Raw genomic sequence first — 22,533 nt, forward strand, 5'->3', positions numbered from 1 at the left:
TCCTCTCCCTGCCGGCCGCGCCCCCTTCACAGCGGTATTTAATTACCTTCCTCCTCCACACCAGAGGGAATCATCTTGCTCTTTGAAACGCCACGGACCTTCGGACCACGGACCTCTGCTGAATCCTGCCTGCTGGCCGCTGCTGCTCGCCGGACCCGCTGCGCGGGTCCCGCTTCGCGGTTAGCAGAGTGTGGACTTTGCCTGGGGCTAGTGGGACACCGGCAGGGCTGCGAGGGTAGAGCGGGTGGACTCTGAGTTCCAGGAGTCCCCGCGCGCCCGTGTCAGCTGGGCTCCTCTCCCTGCCGGCCGCGCCCCCTTCACAGCGGTATTTAATTACCTTCCTCCTCCACACCAGAGGGAATCATCTTGCTCTTTGAAACGCCACGGACCTTCGGACCACGGACCTCTGCTGAATCCTGCCTGCTGGCCGCTGCTGCTCGCCGGACCCGCTGCGCGGGTCCCGCTTCGCGGTTAGCAGAGTGTGGACTTTGCCTGGGGCTAGTGGGACACCGGCAGGGCTGCGAGGGTAGAGCGGGTGGACTCTGAGTTCCAGGAGTCCCCGCGCGCCCGTGTCAGCTGGGCTCCTCTCCCTGCCGGCCGCGCCCCCTTCACAGCGGTATTTAATTACCTTCCTCCTCCACACCAGAGGGAATCATCTTGCTCTTTGAAACGCCACGGACCTTCGGACCACGGACCTCTGCTGAATCCTGCCTGCTGGCCGCTGCTGCTCGCCGGACCCGCTGCGCGGGTCCCGCTTCACGGTTAGCAGAGTGTGGACTTTGCCTGGGGCTAGTGGGACACCGGCAGGGCTGCGAGGGTAGAGCGGGTGGACTCTGAGTTCCAGGAGTCCCCGCGCGCCCGTGTCAGCTGGGCTCCTCTCCCTGCCGGCCGCGCCCCCTAGTTTATCTTAAAAGAAGTAGCCGCTCCCGCTGCGCGGGAGCGCGCGGGAGGGCGCCGGGAGAAGCCCGGGACAAGGGCGGGACCGTCTGAGGCCGTCCGGGGCCGGAGGAGGCCGGGCTGGGCCTGACCTCTTTCATCTATAGTCCAGTGGACACTGTTCAATACATAATGGACACGGTAACAGTAGAAGAAACACCGGGGAGAAAATCTATATTACGTAATGGATCCCTGGAGAATTACTTCCCTAAAAAGAGTGAGGGAGATAAGGATTCCATCCTAGCGGAGCGTAGGGCAGAGCGGCGGCGCTCTGTTGAGAATATGAAACATAGACCCCTCACTGATAGCTTACTTGAATTGAATCGGGAAGGTGAGTTAACTGGCCTAACCGAGGATAACGTAAGTCAAGATGATGTCCCCTTATTGTTTCGTGATTTCGTAGTCACTCCTTGTTTGCCCGTGGAAAATATTATAACTGTTTCTCCCACCCCTAGTAGTAGTTGTGTGGCCGACAAATCCAAATCTAGGAAGCAGAAAGTTAACATTTATCCGGTAGCACAGACCCATCGCCCGCCCCCTAGTAAAAAAAGGAGGAAACAAAGGGTGGTAACAGGTAAAGCTAAAACATCGCACATTGATTTTGGTAAAGGGATAAAAACCCCGATTACAAACGAGACTCCTAGAGTAGTAGAGCAGGAACACACTCCACAGGAAGTTGCTCCACCGGGTCATTGTCCACCCTCAATAACCTTACAAGATGAGATTCCTGATAATAACACTAGAGTCACCCCGCTAACTACTTCACCACCACTTCCTTCCTTAGGATCAGGGAACCTGGAATTTTTGCTAAGATCTCTCCTTTTACCCATCAATGAGTCAATTAAAAAGGTGGAAATTAGATTAACTATACTGGAAGCCGCCATAACCAGTTTGTCTACCCATACCAAAAATAAAGGAAATGTGGCGGCACATCCCGCACCCTCTCCTACCACACCTTTAAGTAAATCTAGAATTCCTCCCACTCCCGCGCTGGCAAAGCAAACTTGCAAACCTAAGGGGGGACCCGCGCCCCAAATTCAAAGTAAACCTAGAATCCCTCTCACCCCTGCTCTGGCAAAGCAAATTCGGCAGCCTCCGGGGGGAGCTGCGCCCCCAACTCATAATACACCGCCGCTGAAACAAGCCGAAGCACCAGCTACTGAGTTGGGAGCGGGCCCCTCTAACTCATCCTCAAAGGCCCCGACGAGCAACAATCAGAGTGCTCACGGGGATGAGGGGAAAAGCAGAATGCTTCACAAAAGGGTCCCACAAGTAGAGATTCCCCCAGAAGCTGTGCCCTACGTGGTGATTCTAGCGGGGGTCCCGCAGCTAACTGAAAACAAGAAGGAGGGTTATGCCGACCTCAAAAATAAAATTATCCATTGGTTGCGGTTGCATAGGCCAATAGCACCCAACATAGACGGGGACATTGTTCACGTTAGACGGATCAATTGGCTGGGGAGTAGAACCAAAGATATTGAGGGGGATCTAGTGGTGATTAATTTTAGAGACCCTCGGGCAGTTGATTACATCCTAAACTGGCCACATGGGACCGGGGAAACTTGTGTTATTCCTCGGGCCTTAACATACTTTTATTCTAGGTCAAAAGTCACCAACACTAAATATACAAACAGACCTCAATTTTATAGGCCGCCCTTCATCCCGCCCTACATTAATAACCAATCTCAGTTTGGTCATCAGCTGACTAGGGTGCCCGACCTACACCCCGCCTGGTCCATGGTCCCTTATGGACATAGGCAGAACCAGGGTTTCAGTATGAACCATCTGATGCCCTTTACCCCGTTGGACACCTACAATCGGTTCTCTCAGCTGTCAGGGCTGGAAGACTGCGATTGAAGTTGGGGGCAAGGGGGGGGGGAAGCTGATAATAATGATCCTTCAGGGGGGGAGGATTTTCGCCCACGCAGGGGTAGCACTGGTACTGAAGATGTAAATCTATCTACAGACCACATGGCGACCTCCATTGAAATAACTGAGGATTTTAGGCCTGCTGGGCCCGTAATGAGTATGGTTGGTAACCCTGTTACCCTCACTTCACCGGCCCAGGAGGGGGGGTGCCCTCCGACTAGGATGGTTAATGAGAGGATGCCCAAGGGGGGTTATACTTCTATCCTTAAAGGAAGGAGGGTAATAAACCTCCTTTCTTGGAATATTGCTGGGCTAAAGAGGAAGTTAGATATTCCGGAGTGGCACACACAAATTGACCACTCCGATGTCTGCCTGTTCCAGGAGACATGGAGTTTTGTTCCTCTACATAAATCGGGGTATACCACCTATTGTGTGCCCGCAGTAAGTAAGGGGAAGGGTAGACCTTCGGGCGGTCTTATAGTCTGGATAAGAATAGATTTGAATTGGGTGGTTAAAAGACATACTGTGGAGTGTATTGATATACTCCACCTCTCGGTAAAAGGAGGGGAGGATGGTGTCAGGCTTGACCTTTTTAATGTTTATGCTAGAGGGACACAGGGTGACTCGCCCTCTTTGACCCTAACATCCCTGGATTCGGCCTTAGCCACTTGCTCCCCCTCAGTTAAAATTCTGGTGGGAGGCGATTTTAACTGTACATTTGAACCCCTTCTCGGAGAGGACCCCTTAGGAATCGAAGAGGAGGATTCAAAATGGTCTATTCCAACCCTTTCCCTGCCCCCTGTTAGGAAGTGGTCGCCTAGGGCCATTCAAATTAATGCACTGACAAGGGACCATAAACTAAGAGCCCTCAATGGTAGGACTATATCAGACCAGTTAGGGGCATGGACCTTTAATAGACTTTCGGGTCCGTCACGAATCGATTACATCCTAATGAATGTTGGATCCTGGCCGGACCTGATTGATATGGAGGTTGTCCCAAGTCAGGATAGTGACCATAATCCCCTGTGTTGTAAGTTTTATTGGGGTGTTCTGACTAACAGGTGTGCGAGGGTCACTCGGAAAACAACTAAAGAAGTTATCCCATCTAATAATAACCGTAGATTGAAATGGGATAAGGCCAAGCTTAATGAGGGCGACATAGGTAGTATCAAAACAATGGTTGAGGGTTTGTCTTCCATCTTAGAAATGTGGGTTGGCGAAAATCGGACTGTCAATCTCCAATACCCCTCCCTTGACTCTGCCTATAAAACCACAATAGACCAAGTGGGCCAATTTTTTATTGCAAAGGGGAAAAGTAAAAGGGCTCCTGCTATACCTTCTACTCTTAGCAAAGAATGGTACAATGATCTCTGTAAAAATAAAAGGAAAAAACTGACAGAAGCCCTGCTTTCAGGGGACCCTCCACTGGTTAGAGCGGCCAGGAAGGATTACCTGAAAGAATTATCATTGGCCAAACGGGAGTGGGAGGAACAGCATTGGCAGGATCTTTCCAACGCAGTCACTGGCAGGAACCCAAACCTCTTCTGGGAATTGGTCAATAGATCAAGGCAGAGAAAATCGCAACCATTGTCTGATCACATAACTTGCCAGCAATGGTTTACACATTTCTCATCCCTATATGGAGACTCGGAAGAAACAGCTAGTCCTGTGGCGAATAGCCTGGGTGAAGGGGTCTCCACGGATGACAATGATCTTTTGTTTTCAATGGGAGAAGTAGTAATGGCGATTAGACACCTAACCCCAAAAAAAGCTGCTGGGCAGGATGGGATCCCTGGGGATTTATTGTTGGCGGAGCCAGAGGCCTGGGCTAAATTAATCGCGATTATAATGAATCTGATCATGAGGGGACACCAGGTTCCAGACTCCTGGAAAGGGGCTGAGGTAGTTACTGTATATAAGAAGGGGGCTAGAGATGACCCTGCAAACTACAGACCCATCAGTTTGATAGATATAATCCAGAAAGTGGTCGGCAGGGTCATCATTTCAAGAGTAGGCGACTGGATAGAGGAGGCTAGTATCCTCCCCCATTTACAAGCGGGGTTCAGGAGAAAGGTAGGTACGATGGACCAGGTCTTCCGTTTCTTTGCCATCTACTGGAAGGCGGTCACTATCATGAAGGGCAGTTTGTATATGGCCTTCATTGATCTTAAAACCGCATTCGACCTGGTCCCTCGTACTAAACTTTGGGGAATTCTAGGTGAGATGGGCATCCCCAGTGGTCTTCTGAGCCTGATCGTAAAGTTACACGAGGGGAACTATGCGAGGGTGAGATGGGGATCCCAGGGCCAACTGACAGACAGGATCCCTGTGCGAAGAGGAGTTCGTCAGGGCTGTGTCATGGCTCCGACCCTCTTCTCTCTATTTGTAAATGGAGTGGTTGACCATCTAATGGGGGAGGAGTCGGATGCCCCATCCCTGGCGGGGGAGAGAATCCCCACACTTCTCTTCGCTGACGACACCCTATTAATTTCTAAATCCCCGGTGGGCTTGCAAAAACTCTTGAATCGGTTTAGCTCCTTCTGCACTAACCGAGGCCTAACTATTAACACGTCAAAAACTAAATTGATGGCTTTTGCTCCCTCAAAAAGATTTAGAAATAATTTTGTGCTTAATAATGCCCCCCTTGAGCTGGTTGAGTCTTTTGACTATCTGGGTGTCCGAATTAACAGTCACATGACCTGGAAGGATCATTTGTCTAAAATGCTGTTAAACCATCAAAGAGTATCCGGGGTGACGTTGAAGGAGATCCGTGAGTCAACCAGCAAACCGGTCTCTCCAGCTATGACCATCTACGAGGGCCAGATCCTTCCCGCAGCACTTTATGGCTCCGAACTGTGGGGGTTTGAAGGGGTTTCTGACTTGATCAGAGCGGAAAACAACTTTTTTAGGAAAGTGGTAGCTCTTCCCACCTCCACCCCAATGATCCCTCTAAGATTAGATTTGGGCAGAAAATCAGTAAAGGATTTGGTAAGGCTTCGCCCGTTGTTATTCTGGTCCCGACTAAGAAGAACTGAGGAGCTCGCAAAGTATGCAGCAGGGCTGGATGAACTATTACTATTGGACACTTGTAAAAAAATAGGATGGTTAAATAAATTGAAAGATCTGGTTTCCAGTTTGGGTCTTAGTGAGGCATGGGAGCTGCAGTCACCACCACCGAAAGATGTCATAAAAAAACTATACTGGGACTGGGTACAGAATAACGCTATGAGGTCTATGAATTTGGGTTCACTCACCGACCAATTCTTGTCTATTAAGTGTGTACGTAAATTGGAACCCTTTCTAGACTTAATAACCAAGCCATTGGACCGAGCACTGTACCTAAAATTGCGATATGGGACGCTCCCGGTGCATGAGTTTACGGTGAGATGGCTGAATACAGATGCCTGCCCGTGTGCTTGCCCGGGCTGTGCAGCCCCTAAGGAATCGGTGGCTCACTTGTTCTTTGCCTGCCCAGCTTATAAAGGGGCACGGAAATTCTGGCTGAAACCCGTTTGTAGGGAATTAGGACTGAGGTGCCATAGCCAGGCATTACGCGTCCTTGCTACAGATTCCTCATCTGCCAGTATGATCTGCGGGGTGGCCAAATTTTTAGGTAGTGCATGGTTGACACGTTCTCGCTTACTGAAACTACAAATGGGAGGTCCCACTAGCTGAGGACGATTTTATTGTTAGTAAATTGATGAATGTTGTGATCACGCTTTTACTGTATTTTATAATCTTTTATTGGGATTGAAATGTTATGTATCTGTACTCTTTTATGGTGAAAAATTGCCGAATAAAGATATTCAAAATAAGTAATTTGATTCCGAGACAGACAAGGGCCTGGACGCAAAAGCGATAGTCTTCTCCTCCCCTCCATACTTTTGCAAAAGGACCGCACCAAGTCCCACCCCACTCGCATCAACCATCAAGACAGAGGAACGACCAGTATCAAAAGGGGTAAGAACATTAGCAGACTTAAGTTCTCCTTTGATCATACCGAAGCAAGACTCATGCTCAACAGTTCAATTAAACTTGACACCTTTTTTCAATAAATATCTCAAGGGAGCAGTCTTGGATGAGAAATCCCTCACAAATTTCGAGTAAAATTCGATCAAACCCATGAAGGACCGAAGTTGATCTTTGTCAACAGGGGAGGGAGCCAATTCAATGGCCTCTAACAAGTTCTTCTTAGGCTTAATACCCTCCTCAGACAGACAAAAAAACCAAATACTCTATTTCCTTCAGAAGGAACGCACACTTCTCCTTTCTCAAAGTAAGACCAGCATCGTCCACTCTTCGTAACACACTCTGCAAAATCCCATTGTGCTCCTCTAGTGAATCTCCATAGATCAAGATGTCATCTTGAAAGTAACGGATAGTTCACGTAATCGTGCAACATATTCATCAATGCTTTCATCTTCCAACTGTTTATTCTTGTAAAACTTATATCTTTGTAAGACAAGGTTTTCTTCTTTTCCAAATCTGGTTTCCAGTCTTGTTACCGCTTCCTTAAATTCATCTAATTGAGCCTGCGACCCAGAAGGTAATACCTGCGGTAAAAATATAAACAGACGCTGTCCTTCCTTGCCTGAAGTAGTCATCAAAAGAGCTTTCTTTCGCTTAGGTGAAAAATCTTCCCCATCCAGGGCCTCAATGTAATTATTGAACATAACTATCCAATCTTCCCACGCTGTAGACGGATTCCCGGTTCACGCAAAAATTGTGGTGGAAGAGCAACATTAATTGCTTGTGCCATGAGATCACTCTATCACAGTCACGAAAGTCAGGTGAATTTGATAATACAAAAAGCACTAGTCACAGGACAAAGTATGGACACACTTTAAAACTGGAGTCAAAAAAATATGTCTTTTGATTTCCTAAACAGTTAAGAATACAAACGCTTACTCCAAACAGGATATCCAATTTCTGCCGACACTCCACGCCGTTCTTATCCCAGACGGTGAAGTTTCCGGTGAGTCGCGTCTCCTGGGCGACCACCGACAGCCGATGCAGAAATCACCCAAAATGGCCGACTGCGTCTTACGTAAGCTCGGTCACACGTCTGACATCAGAGCTGCAACGTAGACAGACGCGCACGGAATGCGCTTCAACAGTGCGGTTCAGCAGTTACTTGGTTACCAAAGAACTCTCCAGCTCACACGTTACCTTGACGTCACTGTGAAGTCGTTGAAGAGGTTGCCGAGGTAATCCTTAGGCTGACGTCACTCTCTTTGCCAACGATGATGCCGGAAAATGAAATCTTCAAGAAATTCTTCTGGAACCGCAATTACTCCCACAGCAGGGGAATTGCTCGACACTGCTCACCACACAGGGTTCGTAAGGCAATGGAAACGCTACTGCTCCGTAATTTTTTCTCAGCTGCAAAAGCAAATAGCAAAGCTGTGGCCAGATGCTATCGCCAGTCCAAGTCGCCAAATGTAGTAAGTACAAACGAGATCCGACAAGTAGGTACTTATAGGAACCAGCTTTAATGCAGCACAGAGCAAGTAGGACCATCCCTCATCTGACCAGAGCTCCAACTGCCAACAAGGCACTGGAGAACTCCAGAACCAGGAGCTCCCACAGCGATCTAGAGTGCCAGCCTAAGAAGAGAGCTAAGCACTGTACAACAGTCTTCTTAATCCTCTGGCTTCGAAGAATGACTATATAGTAATAAAATGTAGACATACACTGGTTCCAAGTACACAGAAATTAACTAACCAGCAGAAGTATATTGGCATCTTTTAAGAAACAATAACATTGTGCACTGAGAGACAGACTATCCAAAAATACCAGGTCGCCATCTTGATTTTTATATTTATAATGCCCATGATTACCCAAACAAGTTACTCTGGCTCTAATGAACCAACTGTTTGAATATAAAATCTACACAGAGAACCGATGGCGATGGGAAGATTTTTCCAATAAGCACAGAGAAAAGCCGGCCACCAGAGATATCTTGAATTTGGAATAGTAACATAGGAAAGAACTCTAGATTGAAGTGCTTTTCTAAGAGCCAATGGAGAGAAAAGCAAGGCTATGTAGCTAGTGGAGGTAAGGCGGCCAATGAAGAGAAGATAAATGAGTAGTGATGCTAGCTTTCTTGCAAAGTCCCAATATCAGACGAGCAGCCACAATCTGTGTTAGCTGAAGTTAATGAATAAGATAAGCCGGCAGTCCAGCAAAAAGAGAATAGCAGTTGTCCAACCTAGAAACAATAAGGGTCTGGACTAAGTTTTCCTGAAAAAGCAGGGAAATAAAGAGATAATCTTCCTCATTAACTCTACGATTACCAAGCATGTTAATAAAAGTTTGTTCCATTGTGCTTCAAAAGAGAGATTGTTGTAAAAAATAACGCCTAGATTGTGTGTATTGAAAGAGAGCACCAAGATGACCGAGCTACTAGTTTAGGGGCCAGATGGAATGTTGCCAAGAATAAGGATAACAGTTTTGTCTGTGTTTAGCCTGAGTTAGCATTCACTGATGACAGACACTTTTGAAACTGATCCTGAAGAATCACAAGATCTCCCACATATCGCAGGATGTTTTGGGTGTCAGCCGCATTGGCATAAAACTGAAACCATAAGATTTTGTAAAAGCATCAAGTGGGACCATATAGATGTTAAAGAGTGCACGTCTCTAATAAAAACCCTATTGGACCCCATCATTCATGGTTTTGTAAGTGGAACATACGTTTGCCAGTGTAACTACCTGGGAGGTTCCTTGTAAAAAAGAAGAGAACCGACTGTGGACTGTGCTCTTTGAACCAGTGTCAAGTCTGTCCAAAAGGAGCTCATAAGAAACTTTATCAAAAACTTGATTAGTCCAATATGATGCGGGTGGCCTAGCATCCCACATCTAGAGTCATCTGCATGTCACTGCTGGCAGCAATAAATATTGTGTCAGAACCCAGATTGGGACAAAATGTGAAATTAAAATTATTTGAGAGTTAACGTTCCTCAGTATGTTAGCACAGGTGCTGGTTCATGTAGCTTTCCCAAATTTTGGCTGTCAGTGGCTTTAAAGAAATAGGTCAGCAATTCCATATTGCAGCAGATTCTTGTGTGTGTGTGTTTTAAGAGAGGAATTATGAGAGGTGGTTTCCAGAAGTCCATTGCTGTGTCAGAAGTCAATGAAATATCACAGAGAGAGGTCAGGGTAGATAATTGAAAGGTATCTGCCTTAACAACTTTGACCGGGCACAGGTACAAAGGCAAGAATGATCAAGTGCCACTGAGTTTGGCAGTCACCTTATCTTCATTGACCAGAGTAAGGTACACAAGGGGAAGATCAGGTGGTTGCTAGACCATGGGAGAGAGAATGTATTTACCAGTGAAAGTACATGCTTGTCAAGTAAGATGTCCATTGCTTTCTTTGTTTAAGAGCAGTACATGGCTTTTCTAGAGTAACAAATCCAATGCGTGCCTTTCCAGCCATCAGCCCCCGTTGAACATTGAGGGGCTTATTTACAAGCCCCTTGCGCCAACGGTATGTCACTTTTTCCCATTTTAAAAAGTGGTGCACCAGCGGCGCAAGTGGATTGTAAAAAAGCCCCTAAGGGCCTTATTTATGAGAAGTGACGCAGCGCTGCGTCTAAACAGAGATGTGTCACTTCTCAGTGCACCCTCCTTACGACATGATGGATGCGCCATATTTACTCTTTGATACATTATGTTGCCAAGAATGACAGATATATCAGTATAACTGACATATCTGTTGGCGCAAAAGTGATGCATTGCTGGAGTGTGTCTGAAAACAGACGTAACTCCAGCAACGTGTCCTTTCACATGGGGCATGCTGATGTAAAGGACCTTCATCACTCTTACACCTGCTGTGAGGCAGGCAAAAGAGATTGACAAAATGGCATCTCTCTTGCGAGAAATGCGCATGCGCGGGCGCCTGCGCATGCGCATTTTTCTGGAAGAAGTTGGCGCGACAGCAGGAAAAGGAAGCCCCGGAACGCCGCATGTCAGGTAAGTCCTTTTTAATTACTTTTACTCTGTTTAACATTAAATTGGCCATGTAGGAGAGGGTGGGAGGGAGGCGGTGGCGGACAACTTCGCTCCGCCATGGAGTGTGTGTAGTGTTGCCTACTACGCCTACTTTGCGAATCACGAAGTAGGCAACACTACGCACACTCCGTGGACAAGGCGGAGCACTGCGCCCATGGTTACTTGTAAGCATAAGACAGATGAATTGGTTTCTGAGTTCTTTACACGTTTTGAGGAGGCATTCCACGATTTTAGTGGCCAGTCATTGACAGATGACATGGGCGTGTATCTGTTTGTCAATAAATATGTCGCAAACCTGTTGCCAGGAATAGCTAGTTGCCTAAATGCCCGTGAGAGTTCATGGACTACCTCTTCTCCGATTTCTCTTTTGACTATGGCTCAGTATTATGAACGGTGGGAATTAGAAGCGAAGGGTAATGAGGATAAGAAGACTAAGGAGTTCAAATCGAAGGTTATGTTAGCTCAGGCTTATTGTCCGCCTTCTGGAGGTGGTGACAGGGGTGAACGTGTGTCCTATGGTTCGTCTTTTCCTCCTTATGCTCGTCCGACTTTGTCTTCTGACTAGTGTACGTACGGTAAGAAATTTGAACATTGGGATGCTGATTGTCCGGTACTGCGTGCTCAGCAATATCCACATGGACAAATGAGAAATCGTTCAGGATATTCAGGGCCGAGAGGGAGCACAAACGATCGTGCTAGGTTTGATACTAATAGGCGCGGACAGAATTGTTTTAACATTTTTGATATACAAAACCAATATCAAATGTCTGATAATTTGCCGTCTGATTTGAAGGATTCTGCTTATGCATAGGAATGCTTAGGATGGGGTAAGGAATCAGTTGAAGTTCCAGAAGGGTCCCTATGTTACAGCATATGTTTTGGGTTCTACTGATCGGTTTCTGGTTGATACAGGAGTTACTCGTAACGCCTTATCTAAACAATTAGTTCCAAGGGCTCCCCTGTCTGGCTTAACCATGACATCAATAGGTTTCGATGGAACACCTTCCCTTAGCCCACTGTCACAATCACTTGCATTTCATGTTGAAAAATTTACTGCTTCATGTCCATTTTTGCTTTCTCCAAACACACCAGACAATATTGTGGGCCTTGATATGCTCAAGTATTTCAGGGCTTTGATACGATGTTCTCCAGAAGGTGTACGTGTTATTTTGAATGACAACTACCCCGTGATTGAGAGATCTTGTCTTGTTAAAGAGGACAATGCATTAGCTTTACTCCCTAGTACCTTGTAGGCTACTTCAGACACCGATGTAGGGCAAATGGTTATTCAGCCAGTACATATTAGTGTCAAGGAGGGCGCTTCATTGCCACGCTTGCCTCAATACAAAATTTCTCAAGAAGGCGAAGAAGCACTTGTACGCATTGTCCATGATTTAATTGAAGTGGGGGTTGTGGAAGAAGTTCCTTATAACATTTGCAACAGTCCTATTCTTCCCATTTTGAAAAAGGATACTGATACTAGGATTCATCATTGATTTGCGAGAAGTTAATAAGATTTTAGTACCATAATACCCCATGGTTTCTGACATAACAACACTTCTTACCTTAGTTCCTCTGACAGAAACTACATTCACTGTGATTGACCTCAAGAAAGCTTTCTTTTCGATTCCTATCCATCCTAATAGCCGATATTTTGTTCGGCTTGACTTTGAATAATCAATCGTACAGATTTTGTAGAATTCCACAATGGTATACTGAGAGTCCTAGTATTTACAGTCAAGCATTGAAAAGACAACTTGATTATTTCACTTTGCCTGAAGGAGTGGCCCTCATACCATATGTTGAAGACATCTTGTTGGCAGCTGATACACCTTAACAGTGGGAAAAATGTACTTTGTCTTTGCTTTCCTTTCTTGCTTCACACCACCACAAAGTGTCACGGACGAAATTACAATATTGTAGACCGAAGGTTACCTACTTATGTCACCTTCTGTATAAGAAGGGGCGTGCACTTACACCAGATCACATTCAAGCAATTTTAGACACACCAGTACCTTCTACTCAGTACTCAGAAATATGTCTGTGCATTCATTGGTCTTACTTCTTTTTGTAGGCAATGGATATTAGGTTTTTCACACATTGTTAAACCCTTGTTGGCGCTTTTGACCAAAGATACTCCAATGCCCCTTCCAAGGACGACTGAATGCCAGAATGCTTTTCATCAGTTACGTCAAGCTCTTTGCTCTGCACCAGTGTTAGGCACTCCAGATTACACGAAGGCTTTTACACTCTATGTACACAAAAAAGACGGGTGTGCATTGTCAGTCTTAGTACAGACACACAGTGACAAGCAGCATCCCTGTGCATATTTTTCAGCTGTTCTTGATCCCGTTGCTCTTGCATTGCTTGGGTGCTTTCATTCAGTTGCAGCAACAGCTGTGTCTATACGTCAGAGTGAAAGGATAGTTTTGTCACATAAATTGTTGGTGCTAGTACCCCATGCGGTTGATGCCCTTTTGAACCAGACTAAGATGCAACACCTGACTGGTGCTTGTTCGACAGAATACGAATTGACGCTGTTGGCCCCTCACATTACCCTAAAGAGATGTGCGACTCTGAACCCAGCTACTTTGTTGCCGTATCCAGCGACTCAGCCTCAGTCACAGGAGTCTCATTATTGTATATTCCTTACTGAGGAACAGACAAAGGGTCGCATCGATTTGCAAGATACGCCTCTTTCAGATGTAGATGGGGAACTCTGGGTTGATGGGTCTTGTTTGAAGTTACCAGATGGCACGACCTCAGCCACATATGCAGTTGTGACACTTCAGACAGTAGTGGAGACAGCTCGTATACCACAGAAATTAGTTCAAGAAGCTGAGCTAATAGCTTTGACACGAACGTGTGAACTTAGCACTGACTTGTGTGTGAACATCTATACAGATAGCCGCTGTGCTTTTGGAATGGCCCATGATTTTGGCCTACTTTGGAAGGAAAGAAGCTTTCTTACATCCCATGGGATGCAGATAATGCATGGAGAACTAGTGCATAATCTTCTGACTGCGAAGAAAATAGCTTTTGTTAAGTGTAGCGCACACAAGAAAGTGACTGATAAGACAGGACAAGACAATGCCTTTGCAGATCGCATAGCCCGTGAGACTGCAATGCAACAAATCACTACATCTATGTATGTAGTGAAGTCACAAGCTGAACAATGGCATGGTACTAGACAAGAAGTGATAGACATACAGAGATCTGCTTCTGCGAAAGAACTTAAGCAATGGTCTAAAGAGGGAATTTTGTATGATGAGGGCTGTTAGCGCAATAAAGAGATGGATAAGTGGAAACTGCCTATAGCCTATTTACAGCCTACGGTTCAGATGGCACATGGCCGGCACATGTTGGAGCCTCAGCAATAAATAAATTGCTTACGCAAGTTTGGGATCATCGAGAAATTGCCGGCACAAAGAACAGTACAGTCCTGTTTGATCTGTTGGCAGTACAATACTGGTAAAGGGACACAGACTCCTACAGGAGGGTTTGCTATACCAACTGCACCTTTTGAAGTTTTGCAAATGGATTATATGCAACTTGAACGCTGCAATAACTTGAAGTATGTTCTAGTGGTGGTGTGTGCCTTCAGTAAATGGATAGAGGCATACCCTACAAAGGATAGTACGGCTCTCACCACAGCAAAGGTGCTTTTAAAGGAATTCTTCCCTAGATTTGGTGTTTGCAAACTTTTGTGGAGTGACAACGGACCTCATTTGATTGGGCAAGTTGTTGAGTATGTCCTGAAAGGATTAGGGATCAAACAGAAGTTGCATGCAATATTCCACCTGCATTCAGCAGGGCTAGTGGAAAGGTATAACTCTACTTTGAAGTTGAAACTAGCGAAAATACTGGCTTCCACGTTTTTGAAATGGCCTGATGCGTAGATCAGTGCCACATTCACGATCTGGGCTTACACCATATGAGGTGGTATTTGGGAGACCGATGAACATTTAGGGAGTTCCTAATCCACGCCCCATACATGATGTACCAAGTGTTCTGATGAGTGACTACTTAGCACAGTTGACTGACAGATTGAATTCTATTCATCAACAGTTCGAGAAGCTCTTCCTGACAGGTCCACAGGTGAGGCCCATGAACTCCGGCCCAGCGCTCATGTAATGGTTAAAGTCTTTGAGAGGTCGAAAAGCTTGGAGCCCACGTAGCGAGGACCGGAACAGGTGCTCCTAGCTACGAGGACAGTGGTTCGAGTGACGAACAGGAAGAACTGGGTTCACAGCACTCACTGTAAGCGAGTGTCACCTACCTTGCTGTGCTGATTGACCATTGAGAGATTCTGGATACGGAAAAAGGCCACGCCATATCAGCTGATGAATCTGAGGAAGTCTTCCCGGACGACATGATCCCTGGAGTATCCCGATACTAACTGAGACCACAGAAAGAGCCTGCATTGTTGAAAAAGACTGGTTAGGCTACCGTCCTGGGTTTGTGAAACGGAGCTGATGTGGCAAGGGGAGGGATCAGTCCTACATATTGACACCCGTCTTGACCCTCGGTAAAGAAGCCAACGGCTGCCCAGGACTTTAGAGCTCCAACGATTGATTCAACAACGAAGTGATCATATTTGCAGGGAGATCAACTTTTGCTAAAATCTGTAATAAATAGGCCACATGTGCTGTAGGATTTGTTGTTGCTATGGTAGTTGTAGCAGTGACAACCTGGTTTGTTGAGTAAGTGGCTCCTGCTCGGCAGCTTTTGATCGCCACTACCCCAGCACCAGCTGAACCTCATTACTTTACGCTTCCATACCATGAGCAAAAGCTTCGACAATCCTACCTGAACAACATTGTATTCAAATGTTACATCACACTCACAATGCCACAAATACTACTCACTGTTGGGTGTGAGGGATTATACCTGCTCACCAGAAGAAAGGAGCAACACCTTTTATTCCTCTTCCTTTCTCGCATAATGGTTCTTGCCAAGCCTGGTTCGCGCTTTTGTTTGCTTCTGAAAAGACTAACATCTCAAGGATGACAGTAGGACGGAATAATTATCATCTCAATAAAGTGTGTTATCCAGATGAAGATGGTTATCCTCTAGCTGAAGGGACTAAATGGGAATGGGAGGAGTATTGACCTGAAAATATTTCCACGCCATATGTTTTTCCAAATATGAGAACTATTAAGAACAATGGACCATTTGTGATTTTTGTTACTAGAGCAAAAGCAGACTTGTGTTTAGGCAGTGTTGGGAGAATTCTAGTAGGAAAAAGTAAGTGTACTGTGGTTCTGACTATTGAAGGAGCCAATAGCAGTAGTTTCATATCCTCACATAATACCTACTTTGTCTGTGGTAACAAGGGGCATTACCAACTACCAGTTGGATGGTCTGGAGTATGCGATGTGTCCTTTCTGTTGCCGCCTGTGTTTCTGGCCCCTACATCGTATCACAAGGATTTCAAACTATACAATGATATTTCTAAGAACAGATATAAGAGGACAATAAGCACTGATGAGGTGGACCAGACTGACACCACCTTGCAACAATACGTTGATTTCAATTTGGGCTTGTTTTTCTTGTGGGTGCTGCATTTAACAGCAGAAAGATAACACGATTGACTCGTGTTGTGGAAGCTGTTACCAATGAGACAGCTATGGCACTTAGAAACTTTACAGAAGAGCTGCAAGTTGGAGGATTGTAGCACTCCAAAATCGTATGGTTTTAGATGTGTTTTAGGGTTTTGGTCGATGGAGGTGGTGCTGTTGCATCATCTGTAGTAGTTGCTGTGTTTACATTCCGTATCACTCTCCTTCAGTGTTTGATGCAATCGCTAAACTGCATAAGATTGCTGCTGAAATTCACCCAGGGAGTGGCACCTGGACTTTTGCCAGCTGGTTTTGGACATTGTTTGTTACCTGGGGCTGGACGTTTTTGACCATCCAATGTGTAATACTAGTGATACTATTTACATGCTGTGTATTTATACAACGTGGTCCAATGCTTTGCTCCAACCTCATCACTGCCGCTACACCTGCCAAGCACACTGTTGCAGAAATAAAACACATGCTGAATAAATAGATTACCGAAATGGTGCAAATAAACATACAAGATGTGAATCCAGATTACCCTAAATAAACAAATGTCTTCAGCTAATGCTAAAAGGGTCGTCTGTTGTAATTTGGCAGTGATCGGTGTTAGCATTTAGCTGAAGCCATCTTGTATTCGGCAGCCATTTTGTCTGCCATGTGCTCACCATGTGCTCTGACCTTCCTTGCTGTCGTTTACTCTTTTACTCTGCTTATGGACTGACTAAAATAAGGTTCTGCTACTCTGCACTTTCGCAGAAGACACTGTAACTGTTCACATATGTCTTAGTCTGTAACTGTCCGGGTATTTTTACCGTAATTAGCAAACTGTTAAGCTCCGCTCTACTGTTGACTGTGCATATCTGTTTGACCTTTTATGTATGTAAACCTACTCTTCTGTACTTGTACCACCTTCTTCTGAGCCCCTGTGTGGGTATAAAAGGACCATGTTCTTTCTGTTTAGTGTGCTACTTCATACACTACCAAGAGTGTTGTGTGAATGTAATTCCACCTCTTGAGGTTAATAAAAGTACTTTGTTTTATAATTCCGTTTCCATGCCAACTTCTATTATATTGGTCTAAGGACTTGTGCAGAGAAGGGCGAACCCCTAGCACTGGGTAGGACTAGCCAAGGCTCACCACGACAATATCATCTGTAAAGCACACTACTCACCTGTGAGTGTCTCAAGCCAGGTCTTGAGGAATTTTCTGAAGGTCAGCAGGTCTTGGGTCTGCTGTGGTTGGATGGGGAGGGTGTTCCAGGTCTTAGCGGCGAGGTGGGAGAACGATATGCCACCCGAGGTCACTCCTCAGAAGCAGGGAACTGTGGCGAGGGTGGGGTCGGCGGAGCGGAGCTGGCGGGTAGGGGTATAGCAGCTGAGTCATCTGTTGAGGTACGTTTGTCAGGTGTTGTGGAATGCCTTGTGTGCATGGGTGAGGAGCTTGAAGGTTATCCTCTTGTTGACCGAGAGCCAGTGCAGGTCTCTCAGGTGTGGTGTGATGTGGCTGCGGCGAGGGATGTCAAGGATCAGGCGTGCAGAGGCATTCTGAATACGTTGAAGCTATCTCAGGAGTTTGGCCGAAGCTCCTGCGTAGAGAGCGTTTCAGTAGTCTAACCTGCTGCTGACGAGGGCCTGGGTGACCGTTCTTCTTGTTTTAGTGGGGATCCACTTGTAAATCCTGCAAAGCATGCAGAGTGTGTTGAAGCAGGAGGAGGAGACAGCGTTGACCTGTTTAGTCATGGAGAGGATGGAGTCAAGGATGACCCCTAGGTTGCGTGCATGGTCGGTGGGTCCCAGTGTGGTCGGCCACCAGGAGTCATCCCAGGCCTAAGGGGTGGATCCTAGGATGAGGACCTCCATCTTTTCAGAGTTCAGCTTCAGTTGGCTATTCCTCATGCATTCAGCAACGGCATTCATTTCTTTGTGAAGGTTGGTTTTGGCGGTGTGGGGGTCCTTGGTGAGGGAGAGGATCAGAGTCATTGGCGTAGGAGATGATGTTGAGATCGCGCCGACGGGCGACTTGGGTGAGCGGTGCCATGTAGATGTTATACAGAGTTGGGCTGAGGGATGAGCCCTGGGGTACTCCACATATGATCTCGGTAGCTTCGGAGCGGAAGGGGGGAAGGCGGACGCTCTGTGTTCTGCTGGAGAGGAAGGAGGTGGTCCAGTCCAGGGCCTTCTCTTGGATCCCGGCATTGTGGAGGCATGTTTGTAGTGTGTTGTGACAGACCCTGTCGAAGGTGGCTGACAGGTCCAGGAGGATGAGAGCCGCCATTTCTCCGTTGTCCTGCAGGGACTTGATGTCATCTGTGGTGGCGGTGAGGGCAGTCTCGGTGCTGTGGTTGCTGCGGAACCCGGTCGGGGAAGGGTCCAGGATGTTGTTCTCTACGAGGTAGCTTGACAGTTGTTCGTTGACGGTTTTCTCGATGACCTTTGCCGGGAATGGGAGCAGGGAGATGGGCCGGAGGTTCTTGAGGTCTTTGGGGTCCGCCTTGGGTTTCTTGAGTAAGGTGTTGATCTCCGCCTGCTTCCAGCTCACCAGGAAGGTTGCTGTCTCGAAGGAGGTGTTGATCACTTTCCGGAGATGGGGTGCAATGGCTGTGCTGGCATTGTTGAAGATGTGGTGTGGGCATGGATCTGAAGGAGATCCGGATTGGATGGTGTTCATGATCTTGATGGTGTTGTCGTCATTGATGTTGGTCCAGGAGAGCAGGCGGTTGGTGCGGATGGTGGTCGTGGAGGTCTCAGTGGTTGTCAGGGTGGTCGTGTCGTTGAAGCTGTTGTGGATGAATGCAATCTTGCGGTGGAAGAAGGTGGCCAGCGAGTCGCACAGGGTGGAGTTTGGGTCGTAGGTGATGTTGGAGCTGGGGTTGGAGAGTTCCTTCACAATGTTGAAGAGCTCTTGGCTGTTGTGCACGTTGTTGTCTAGGGAGTCTCTAAAGGAGGCCCTTTTGGCGCATCTGGCGACGTGATGGTGTCTGCAGGTGGCGTTCTTGTGGGCTGCATGGCTGTCTGGTGTTCGTTCACGGAGCTAGATCTTCTCCAGCTTTTGGCAGGTTTGCTTAGAGGCCCAGAGATTGTCAGTGAACCAGATGGCTTTCTTGTTGGTATTACTGTTGGAGGGTTTCTTGATCCGGGCGATGGTGTTGGCACAGTCATTGATCCACTGTCTTAGGTTGCGGGTGTCGGTGGCGGGGTCTGTGGGGTCGGCGGGTGGGCTCTGGGCGGGGGTGGTGGTTAGCTGGTCTTCGGTGACTTTGCTCCAGCAGTGGCGAGGCATCTGTTGGGTGTGGTGGTGCGTGGAGGGTTTCTTGAAGGTGAAGTGGATGCAGCGATGGTTGGTCCAGTGGAGTTTGGTGGTGTGGTTGAAGGAGATGTGGGGGCTTGCGGCGAAGATGGGGTCAAGCGTGTGACAGGCAAAGTGGGTGGGTGTTGTGACAAGTTGTCTGATTCCGAGGTTGGCTAGTTTGTCGATCAGGGTGGTGGTGTTGGTGCTGTTGTTGTTCTCGAGGTGGAAGTTCAGGTCCCCGAGGAGGATGTAGTCCGTGGAGGCGAGGGCGTGTGTGCTGATGAAGTCAGCGATGGAGTCACTGAACTGTGGTTTGGGTCCAGGAGGTCTGGAGGTGAGGGTTTCCTCTGAGAGTGGTGTTGGGTTCGGTGTGGATCTGGAAGTGCAGGTGTTCGACAATGCTGAGGGGGTCGTCGGTGTTGGTCGAGACTCTGAGATTGTGGACTCTGAGAGTCCTGTGGACTATGGCGTTCCTCCTCCTGCTCCATTGGTGCGGTCCCTGCAGGTGATCTTGTAGCCTTCTGGGATGACTATGGCTATGTCGGGTGCCGAGGCGGGGTTCAGCCAGGTCTCCGTCAGGAAGGCGACTTCTGGGAAGGTTGAGTCGAGTAGGTCCCAGAGTTCAACGGCGTGTTTGCGGGCGGAGCGGGTGTTGAGAAGGATGCATCTGAGGTGGCTGGGTTCTTTCCTGGTCGGCAGTATGGTGGGTTAGATGCTTGTGAAGCTCCAGTACCTACAGGTGAAAGCTCAGTAGGTGCACTTCGGGGCGGGCCAGAGCCCATGTCATCTCTGCCCGGGCTATCAGCTTAGCCTCCTGCAAGGAACGAGAAAGAACTTTCCCCTGTTCCCCTGTGCAGGTCTCCTGGGACTTTACCAGAAGTCGTCTCCTCCCCCTTATCCAATTCAGTTAAACAGCCTGCAGCTAAAAGGAATAGGCGGGCGAAATTTGAAACAAAAGCCCACGAAAACCTCCAGGGTAACAAGAGCATCGGTCTCTAAAGAATTTCCAAAGCTTGTGGAGAAACTGCCTCATAGTTTTCCACATTGGTGATCTACAGTCAGTGGTGGGCGTATTAGACTCAGAGATAAACAAAATTAATAGAGCCTATAGGAAGTAAGTCATTAATATTGTGTGGATGGGCGACATAAAAGCACATAAAATCACCTGGCTGCAGTATGTGAGATCTACTTTTACAGCACTGGGACTAGCAGAATTATTCACCAACCCCAGTGCATGCCTAACGATCTCGAAGTAAAAACTGAAGTCCATCTTTCGATCTAGGGTGGCCCATGATCGCAAGTGACTTAACTGTGCAAAGCAAACCGGGATGCTATATCAGTTGTCCTCGCCAATTTTAGAGGGGGAATATTCATACTTAGTGAGTATTGTACATTTACAGCATAGATATATTCTGACGAGATTTTGTTTGGACTTAATTCCCCTGATGCTGGACTTCCTTCCCTGTGAGGAAGTTCAGCCGTTATGAACTGTCTCATTGTCCATGTGATACTATATCAGAGCAGTCCGACCGTCATATGTTTTTATTCTGTGGTTTTTATAATGAGGAACGACTCAAATTTATTCTTCAATTTTTAAAAAGATTTAAATTTAGGCAATGCCAACCTGATTTATATGTCCTAAAGAAACTTGTCGATCCCTTTATATGTCTCTCGATAGCTACATTTCTATTGGCTTGTATGAGGAGGAGAAAATCTGATGGCTTTAGCTTCTATGAAGTATGATTAGGAAGTATCTATGTTTATAAAATGGTCTGTTTCCTAAAGAACTTACACAAGGGAGGTATTAAGCAGTTAAAATCCTATTTGTTAATATACAATATATTCGGACCAAATATGAATTTTGTTATTATTCGATCTATTAACCTCTCAGGGCATATTAAGAATTTTAGTCAGTGGTTGTATTTATGGTATAAATCAGAGATCTGGTTAATTGGCCTTAGCCATAATTGAATGTAATTCGTATTACTTAGACTTGGGTTTTAACATGATATGTACTTTTATGATTTGCATTTTAAATGGATCAAATAAAGAGATTGATTAATTAGGTCCCATGAGCCTTTGTATCTTGGTAGATGCATTGTTTACTTACTTGAAGCCCAGGAACATAATCTGAAGCCAGATGTAGGAGAATGCAAGCAGCACAATCATGGTAGGAAATGCAAAGCCGAACCAGGATGCAAAGTTAATCACATTATTATTGTCTGGGAACAGCCTGTAAAAAAAATTAAAAAAACATAAAATACAGGTATGGCATTATCCACACTACAACGTGTTGAGAATACATCAACATTCTTGTTGGTTCTGTGATAGCTTTCTATTCGATTTTAATAATTTTAGGCTGTGTTTCCATCTCTTGCTGGTCCTTTGCTTGATCTGCTTTAAGAAAGCTAATTCATCAATCCGGAGTGAAACACGCATCCCATTCCAAAAAATGAGTCTAGAAAGAAATCGTCACTTTTGGACAGAACTTGTTTTAGGAGACAAAATCAAGTACAATGTGAATAGAAGACAGACACCACACAATTACAGCACTCTCACCTGAAACATCAAAATGAGTTTTTGAACCAGTAACATAAACTACAATTGAATTTTCGCCTGTAAATAGCTAGGAAAAATTACATTGTGTTAGATTCGGAAATTGGGCGAATAAAACAAAGAAACTACAGACCTAAGGACTGTATTATTTAATCGTAAAATTGTCGTAAAATTGTAATTGTGTGCAGATCTCCAAAAGTCATATCTGTATTTACTTTTCTACTGCTGCCCTGGATGTTATGGGGGAAGCATTGTTCCAAAGTCACACGCCTCTAGACCTGGATGACCGCTAGAATGGGCACAGT

The 22,533-nt window shown here is 46.4% G+C and overlaps 1 protein-coding gene across 1 annotated transcript in view; it reads right to left on the reverse strand.

The window, feature by feature from the left end:
- The window catches only part of LOC147730364 (solute carrier family 13 member 2-like), a 423,239-nt gene that overhangs the window by 153,046 nt on the left and 247,660 nt on the right, over positions 1 to 22,533 (reverse strand). Inside the window, exon 6 of the mRNA XM_086955168.1 lies at positions 21,783 to 21,905. Coding sequence (XP_086811294.1) covers positions 21,783 to 21,905 — 123 coding nt within the window. The remainder of the gene's footprint in view (positions 1 to 21,782; positions 21,906 to 22,533) is intronic.

The sequence above is a fragment of the Lissotriton vulgaris genome, chromosome 2_1 (genome assembly GCF_964263255.1).
Source record: "Lissotriton vulgaris chromosome 2_1, aLisVul1.2, whole genome shotgun sequence".
NCBI classification, from domain to species: Eukaryota; Metazoa; Chordata; class Amphibia; order Caudata; family Salamandridae; genus Lissotriton; species Lissotriton vulgaris.